This window comes from Dreissena polymorpha, chromosome 5 (assembly GCF_020536995.1).
Source record: "Dreissena polymorpha isolate Duluth1 chromosome 5, UMN_Dpol_1.0, whole genome shotgun sequence".
Classification (NCBI taxonomy): Eukaryota; Metazoa; Mollusca; class Bivalvia; order Myida; family Dreissenidae; genus Dreissena; species Dreissena polymorpha.
In genome coordinates, this window is record NC_068359.1 from 65,670,513 (window position 1) to 65,679,486 (window position 8,974).

The 8,974-nt window shown below is 36.5% G+C and overlaps 1 protein-coding gene across 7 annotated transcripts; it reads left to right on the forward strand.

The window, feature by feature from the left end:
• Positions 1-1,625: 1,625 nt before the first annotated feature.
• Positions 1,626-6,030, forward strand: LOC127881343 (uncharacterized). 7 transcript variants are annotated; one of them, XR_008050014.1, is made up of 6 exons: positions 1,626-2,625; positions 2,815-3,391; positions 3,498-3,571; positions 3,763-5,384; positions 5,505-5,564; positions 5,729-6,030. XR_008050014.1 is itself a non-coding variant. In XM_052429105.1 (6 exons), exons 2-6 carry the CDS (start codon positions 2,536-2,538, stop codon positions 5,820-5,822), a joined length of 399 nt encoding a protein of 132 aa, XP_052285065.1. In that variant the 5' UTR covers positions 1,626-1,934; positions 2,118-2,535; the 3' UTR covers positions 5,823-6,030. The 7 variants fall into 7 exon arrangements, 3 of the variants coding, with proteins under 3 accessions (XP_052285065.1, XP_052285066.1, XP_052285064.1); XM_052429105.1 differs by lacking the exon at positions 3,498-3,571 and having other exon boundaries at positions 1,626-1,934; positions 2,118-2,625; positions 2,815-2,867; positions 5,283-5,384; XR_008050015.1 differs by having other exon boundaries at positions 2,815-5,058; positions 5,283-5,384.
• The last annotated feature ends 2,944 nt before the right edge of the window (positions 6,031-8,974 follow it).

Consider the following 8,974-nt stretch of genomic DNA (forward strand, 5'->3'; position numbering starts at 1 on the left):
TTAAATTTGTGTTGGGGTGTCAAGCGATTGACTTCACTTGAACTCTGGACGTCGGAGTGATCAGATGTGTTTTTGAAGCTGGTGTCTACGAAAACGTGAGTACAAACTTTTGTGTTTGACTGTTGACGTGTCTCACTGTGTATGATGATTTATGATGATTTAAAGCGGCTGGCGTATTATTGTTGAGTTGTTGTACTGATAGAGAAGTGAAATGCGTTGGGTATAAATTACTCAGTACTTATACAGTGTCGATAATATGGTGTGATGAGAGATGATGGTGTTACAAAATATTTACTGAGCTACTTTGGGAAACGAACCGATGATGTAAAAACATTGGAAACATATTTCATGAAAATGCATGTGCTTATATGTACTAAATATGATATTGCTTTACTTGTATTTGCATGTCGTTAACATTTCTATTTTATTTCAGTATGCTGTGGTGAGTATTGCAGATTTAACTTGTATGTGTGGTTTTTAGTTAACGATGCTTAATGAAAACTATTATTGTACACTTAGTATGGAATGATGTGAATGATGATATGATGGGTAGAATTAATCAGTGCTTGTGTCTAGAAATGCTGAATGTTTATTGAAAAGGCTAAATGCTAGCCAAAACTAACAGTTGAGCTACCGTGGGGATGTCAAACGAATTGATGGTGTAATATGATGGTGTATCGACATACTTTTCTTATATGCACTATATTTGATACATGTATTGGTTTACATTTTTTGCATGCTGTTACAGTTTTTGTTTCAGTGTGCTGTGGTAAGTACTGTAGATATTACTTGATTTTTAGTGTCTATGAATGCTGATGTATGATAGCTATAGCATGAGCTCAATGCTAACCAGTATTATGAGTTGATGTATTGTGGTGATGCTAATCGAACTGATGATGTAACATGATGGTGAACACTTACTGAATGCATACAATTTATTGAATTGCGTTTGTTGATATGCACTATAATATGATTAATGTATTGCTTGACATGTATTTTTCATGATGTTTAATTTCAGTTTGCTGTGGTGAGTACTGTAGATTGTATTGCCTATGTATAGAATTCAATAAAAGATTATGACTGAAAACTGCTTTTGATTCTTTTTGTACAGTTTTAGGGACTATAAGTCTATAACAAAAATATGTCGGTTTATGTTCATGAGTGTGGGCTTAATACAGCAATGTTTGAGTAGTACAGAAATGTTTCTTCGTTTGTGGTCGCCAGTTGTCTGTGACTTGTAAAGTGAAAAATACGCATAGCTTTGAATGCAACAACTATTTACTGTTTTAACAAAGATTGTGTACTATGCATGTTTTGATGTAGATCTTTTCAGATTTGACATAAAATGAAGACCTGTCAGTTTAACAGAGCTGGGAAACGAAGAGGTAAGTGTGTTTCATCTTACTATGAACACTGGTATTTTGACAAAAGAAGAGATAAAGTGAGTTTCTTCATTATCATGGTTTCTTTCAGAGTATAACTTATGAACAAATCAAAACCTATTTTTTACTAGATTTTCATGTACTCTTTTTTTGGATGATGAGTAACTTAAAATCATACGGCTAGTACAGTATGGAACATGAATGCTTTGTTCAGATTTTCAGATGTGTGCTGGCAGTTTCAAGTCTGGCAGCTGAAGTGAACAGTCATGATTTTGTTGGAGCTCCAACAATATGCTAGAAGGTAAGTAACTATGTTTAATTTGCATTGCATGTTTTCCTATGTTTCAGACTTTTAAACAGAGATGTCATGATGACTGGAGTTGAGCACAGGGCAGTGATAAAGTAAAAGGTAAGTACTTTTGACTGAATGTTTGTTCTATGCATGTTTTGCTATAATACATTCCAGGAGTGCTTATGCAGTGATGATTTGACAGTTGAGTGAAAGTGGAGCCATGCAGTCTTGATTTTGAAGCTTCTCAACAAGCCTTGAAGGTAAGGTTAGAATGACTCAATGTTAGTGAATTATTTAAAAAAATATACTGTCAGTGAAGTACTGTCAGTTGCATTTGGACAGTTGAGCAGAACAGACGTAGCTGTAAGAGCTCTCATATCTGTTGTGTAAAACTGTCCTAATGATATGTTATGCTTGTTTGTTTCTGTTGTACTATTTTTCAGATACGTTTGGCAGTGAAGGATTGAAAGCTGACATGAACAGAAAAAAGATGCTGTTGGCAGTGATGGGTTTGGAAGCTGGCATGAACAGAAAAGCAAACATATGGTGAGTACAAAATAGTTTTTATATGGTATGTTTTGTGCATGCTTCTATGTTTCAGATGTACTTGCAGTCAACAACGAAGATGATTCAAGAAGAGAAACATTGTTGTGATGTGAATAGAACGTTCAAATAGGGTAAGTGTAACAATTGTGGTAGTTTGATTTGTACCATGTGTGTATTGCTATGTTTCAGATTGCACATGCAGAGATGGTTTCCTACTGGGTGTCAATAGAAGGGACACGAGTAAAAACGATTTCAACTGCTAAACCACAATTCAAGAAGTTGGGTAAGTTTTAAGTCATTGATTTGAGGTGTACAATGTGTTCTTTACTTTGTTGCAGATTCGAGTCACTGGTTTACACATGGAAGAAGATTTCCACCTCTGTGACACATCTTTACAAAAGCAAGGTAAGTTGACCAAGTTGTTTTTTTATTTGTTCTGCTATAATGTGATGTTATGCTATTTTTCAGGTTTTCCATGTAGCTATGGATAAAACAATTTTAAGACAGAATAGCTGCTGCAGCTTGGTTCTGTGTTGGTTTTTGTTTAAAAACGTTTTACATGCATGTGTGTTTCAAAATATTTTGTTTCAGTAGAGGGCCAGATGTCGAGCAGTACAGATGTGTTTCTTGGAGGGAGCTCCCAAACCGTGAGTACAAGTATTTGATATTTAGAAGTCTATGTGAAAGATAATAGCAATGGTAGAATCTATCAGTACTTGTGTTTAGAAATGCTGATGTGTGACGGTTAACTGAAAAGGGTAAATGCTAGCCAGTACTTACACCTGAGCAAACGTGGGATGTCGAACTAACTGATGATGTACTATGATGGTGAACACTTACTTTGTGTATCGAAATGCTTTTGTTGATATGAGTGTGAGCTTAATACAGCAATGTTTGAGTAATACAAAAAATGTATGTACTCTTTTGTGGTCGCCAGTTGTCTGTGATATGTATAGTAAAAAAAACACAACACAAAGCTATGAAGCATACAATTGTTTTAAGATTTTATCAATGATTGTGTACTATGCATGTTTTGATTTAGTTCGTTTCAGATATGACATGACCTGAATATTTGACAGTCGAACGGAGCTGAGCATTGCAGAAAAGGTCTCATAGTAGCCTCAACAGTGAATAAGGATATCAACTGCTGTGACTAAACTGTTGAAGAAGGGTAAGTGGAACAATGTGTTTGTTTTATAAGTACCATGTATGCTTTATTTTGCTCTGTTTCAGAGTAGACATACAAACAGTGTCTTGCTTTGCATGCTATTTTTTAGGTCTCTCATGCAGTGAGGGAAAAGAAGAAGATTTCAATAAAGAATCACTGCTGCAACTCAGCTCTTTAAACAAGGTAAGTGTTTACTATGTTGTATACAAAATGTTTCTCTTTCTTACTATGTTTCAGGTTAACATTGCAGAGATGTTTTGACAGCTTGTGACAGAAAAGAAATTCAGCAGCTGTGTCTTGACTGTAGCCACAAGGTAAGTCGAAACAAATATACTGGTTTGTATGTTGTGTTGTTATGCCCTTCTATGTTTCAGACTTACATTGCTGTGACTGTTCCACAGTGGGTCAAAAAAAAGACGAATACAGGTTTCAAGAAGAAAATTGGCTGTTAAAACTCTGCACAAAATATGAGGTAAGTGAACTACTCTTTTGGTTTGTGTTGTGCTTTGTTCTGCTTAACTATTTTTCAGATTTGAGTGGTGGGTCGTTACAGAGCAGACTTTTTGACAAGTGAGAAGTTGAGAAACAGAGAATGATTTAAGATCAGCTAGGTAAGTCTTGATTATTATGCATTGCTAAATGTTGTTTTTTATTTCAGTATGGCTGTGGTAAGTACACTAACTTTCTATAATTTAATATTGAACTGCTTTGATAACTTGTATCCTGCTATGCAATGCTTAATATATATTTTTCATTTCAGTATGGCTGTGGTAAGTACACAAACTTTCTTTAATTTTCACATTGAACTGTTTTGATGACTTGTATCCTGCTATGCAAAATGTCTTTTTTTTATTTCAGTAGCCTGTTGGTAAGTACGCTAACTTTCTATAATTTCATAGTGAATTGTTTTGATGACCTGTATTCTGCATTGTAAAATGTGTTTCTTTTTCATTTCAGTATGGCTGTGGTAAGTACAATTGCCTTTCATATTGAACTGTTTTGATGACCTGTATTTTGCATTGTAAAATGTGTTTCTTTTTCATTTCAGTATGGCTGTGGTAAGTACACAAACTTTCTTTAATTTTCATATTGAACTGTTTTGATGACTTGTATTCTGCTATACAAAATGTGTTTTTATCAGTTCAGTTGCCTGATGGTAAGTACAATTTGCTTCTTTAAATTGCATGTTGAAATATATTTGATGACTTTTGTTCTGCTATGCTCTTTTTCATTTCAGTTGGGCAGATGTAAGTACACTTCATTTATGTAAAAACTGAATATGATTGTTGTGCTATACAAAATGTGCTTTTCTCAATTTCGGGTCAGCAATGGTAAGTAGATTGTGTTTCTTTATGTATAATTTTGTATACATATTGTTTTTTTCATCATAGCATGTTTTTCATATTTATGCTTTGTGTAAGTAAAATGTTCATAAATCATTCTTATCTTAAAACTAAAAATGTATTGTGCTATGCAAAATGTCTGTATGATTTCAGTTGCCAGAGGTGAGTACCATTACAGTTGAAAAGTTAGTTTTGTTTAGTTCAAGTTTTGGTTCACAGTTCTGTTTGTTATTTGGCAAAATTTACATGTATGCATTGAGTCTTGATTTCAGCTCGATTGTGGACTGAAGAAGATTGTCCGCAGAGGGATTGGATACAAAATACAAAGTAAGTACTGAGTTTCTTACTAAAAGTTTTGAGTTGTATTCATTGTGTGTTAATATGCTATGATTGCTATGAACATGACTTTTGTATTTCAGCGAAGACAACATAGGTAAGTAAAATTGTTATCTGTTTCATGTTTACTGTTACAGTTCAATATTGTGTTTATAAATTGTAAGTTGTACAAACACATTCAAAAGTTTCTGATCATGCTTTCGATTTCATTTCAGCTTTACTGCTGGACGAGTGTTCTCTACTACTAGACGTGTCAGGTTTACTACCAGGCGAGCAGTGACAACAAGGCGCCTTTGTGGAAACAACACAACAAAAAAGTGAGTATTAGTTGAAATTGTTTTACTGTATGTTATACTTAAATGCAAAATTGTGCACATAAATTGTAAGTTGTACAATTACAATGAAAGTTTCTGATCATGCTTTTTATTTCATTTCAGCTGTACTGCTAGACGAGCAGTGACAGAAAGGCGCCTGAACATGCAACACAAAACAAAAAAGTAAGTATCAGTTAAACAGTTGGTAGAGTTGTGTGTTTTTCTTTAGCAGTTTGTGTTTACTATTTTATTTGATACATGGTATATTACACATGCATGTTTTTATCATTTCAGGCTGTTTACTTTCATCGTTTACTGTTTAACACAATTTGCTTTTCTATTTTCAGTGCCAATATCCAAACCTTGATGTGGACACCGAGTAGTCAATACATACGTGTGGCGTATAGCTGCGACAAAACCGTGGGTCCATCGCACCGATAACTTGAACATTGGCCCGTGTATGGACATCAGTGCAACTTTGTGAATCCATGTAACTTTGTGAATCCATGTAACATTGCGAATGTGTGTCGATCGAAAAATGTGTACATTCTGCACTGAAACGAACTCGGTGTTGCAAGTGGCAAGTGTTGACAGTGTGTATGTTTATGTTTATGTTTTTACATGAAAAATAAAGGAGATTGTTGTTTTATTGTGCTGGCCAGCAATATTGATGTATTGATGTATGTGTTTGTGTTTAAACTATGCAATACCAAAATCAAACAAAAAATAAACATTAACAGTCATTAACTGTGTTTGGGCGGCCGAGGGGTTTAAGACTCCACAAGTGTGAAGCGCACTGATAGCACTTGGGGGTAAACACCTCGGTATTTCGGTGCTAAAATGTTTTCACGGTGCTTATTTTGACGCACTGTTAGAACTACCAACCAGTAAATGATTGCTTGATTTATAAAACAAATATTCAGTCTCTACTTTGGCACAAGAGACTCTAAGTATCAAATACCAACAATTTAGACGCAGACAATCACATGGTGGTACACCAGTCCGAATATACTCATTGCTCTAGCCAGGATTGCAAATTACTTGTGTTGACTAGCAAGGCTCCCTAGTAACGGAGCAGTGTTACTGGCGTTTTTTGGGTCGATAGTGCTTAGGTGAGGTTTTGCTCGAATCGGGAGCGGGTCACTCGCTTGGGCGAGTTAGTTTTCGCTCGTAGTTTCCAATCTGGCTAGATCAATGTAAGGTTGTCGTTGACTGCTATTTGGCAAGCAGAAAGACAACAGCGGTTAATTAACTGAGTATGGGCGACCGAGGTATGTAGGTGTCAATAGACCGACTCCACAAGTTGCGAAGCGAACCGATAGCACTTGAGGGGAAACGCCTCGGTTTTCGGTTCTAACATGTGTTATCCATGCTGTCGTTATACTCTGGCAAGGCTCCTCAATCTATCGCGAGGGACACTCATTATTGCCCGCAAGCTTTAGAACCTGACGTGGGTCGATGCGTATGCGAGTCCGAGGACGCGATGGCATTTGATAAGGCTACCAACCAGTTAATGATTGCATGATCTATAAAACCAAATTTTAAGTCTACTTGGGCACAAGAGATTCCAAGTACCAAAATACCAACAATTAACAAGCAGACGCTTTTCAAAACTATGACCGCTGAGATTGATAGTCAGATGGAGTCCTGCCCATTTAGCTGTGTAGCGGTCTAGGGCGGGGTTGCAAGTCAATACGAAATGAGGCGCTATAAAGCAACTCGTCCCCGTTATGACCGTCAATACTTTCGACACTATCTGGGAATCCTTTCAACACCACATTGTTGCGCTGTTGGAAGGGTGGTAGGCACGCATGGTGACATGCCTGTGCTTTGCTATGCGACACCATGGTATTTTCGTACGGTGACACGAAATATCTTAATCTGGCTCTCTCAGAAACGCAGGCACGCGTTGACCGAACCTGACCGATGACCGAGCAATAACATTTCTATTAAGTGCTTTAATGCACAAAGTCTGCTAGGGCTGGGGTGGGAAGGCGACTTCTCTTGTACTCAGACAAGAGGAACGGTCACAAGTCCGTGAAAACGCCGAGTGACACCACTAGCTTTTAACCCATTTTATTCGGGATACGGTTTCATTCGTATCGCCCTGACATAAGTTTATCAAAAATAAATATATAAGCAAACAAATTCCTTTCCTGTTTTTTATTGTACAGCCATGAAACGCAAACGAGAGGATTTAACTTTATGGGATGCTGCACACGTCCACAAACACAAAAGTATGTGGTATTGGTGGGAGTACATAAGAAGAAAGGATATGGTTAATCACGAGAAAACTGATTGCGATGTGATTCAATTGTTACAGTCGGCTAGTGTCAAAAAGCAAAAGACACAATCAGATAAATTTTTTACATCATTCTCGGTTGGAATTCGTCCTACTAAACATCAAAAACGAGTCCTCAACGAAATGCTTCGCGTTTCAAATTATACGTATAATTGGTGCTTGTGGTTAGTAAACGAAAAAGGTATAGGACCACACCAATTTGAGCTACAGAAAATTGTTTGCAAAACAAATGCCAATGATGTAGACCCGCAGTACAGAATGGAAAACGATGACTGGTTCTTCAACAACAGAATGACTTCAGTAAAAACAACATCGTGCAAAAACTTTTATACATCTTACAAGGCAGCCAAATCACTCAAATCAAAACTGAAACGACCCATGTCTGTATCAAATATTGTTTAAGGATCGTTTTGTGTTCCAAAACTGTTTATACGAAATCTTTCAAGCAAAGACGTTTCTATCGATAATATCAATATGCTAAACCGATACATCTGTATGATACCCGAAAATTTTGAAAAGCGGTCTAAACCTAAAGAACGATTCCTAAAATTGGCTAAACCGATAACAAAAATACCTCCTTTTGATCATGATGTGAAAATTGTCAAGCGTGCTGATGGCATGTTTATCTTGAATATTCCTTGTGATCCAAAGTATACACGAAGAAACGCATCAAACGATACAATAGATAAACGCGTGTGTGGTATAGATCCTGGCGGTAGAACGTTTGCTACAGTATATGACCCCATTGATTGTAGTGTTTTCCAAGTTGGTATTGAAGAAGACAAGCAGTATGTGATTAGTAAACTTCACAATAAAATTTATCATGCCCATAAGCATTTGACTAAAGCGCAAAACAAAAAGCAACAACAAGCAGCTAGTGAACGAATTGTATCACTGAAGAAAACACATTTAAAACTAAAAACGTTTGTTGACGATATTCACCTAAAGCTTTCCTCACATCTCGTCAAAGAATATGAGTATGTTGCACTGGGTAAAATCAATGTAGCGCAACTGGTAAAGACAGACAGACCAAAACCGCTTTCACCGCGAGCCAAAAGGGATCTGCTATATTGGCAACATTACAGATTTCGCCAAAGGCTAACTCACCGAACTACGAACACAGAATGCATATTGGATGTTCAAAATGAAGCATACACTTCGAAGACGTGTGGAGTGTGTGGAACAATAAACAAAAATCTAGAAAAGAGTGAAACATTTTTTTGTGATCAATGCAAATATAACACACACAGAGACGTAAATGGTGCGAGAAACATTTTGCTGAAATCTTTGC

Bases quoted from the DNA above. Each gene is read 5' to 3' on its own strand.
- LOC127881343 (XM_052429104.1), top strand. From the start codon at position 2,536: ATGTGTTCTTTACTTTGTTGCAGATTCGAGTCACTGGTTTACACATGG. The intron at 2,626-2,814 runs GTAAGTTGACCA...TTGTTTCAGTAG, and splicing joins CACATCTTTACAAAAGCAAG to AGGGCCAGATGTCGAGCAGT. The intron at 2,868-5,282 runs GTGAGTACAAGT...ATTTCATTTCAG, and splicing joins TTGGAGGGAGCTCCCAAACC to CTTTACTGCTGGACGAGTGT.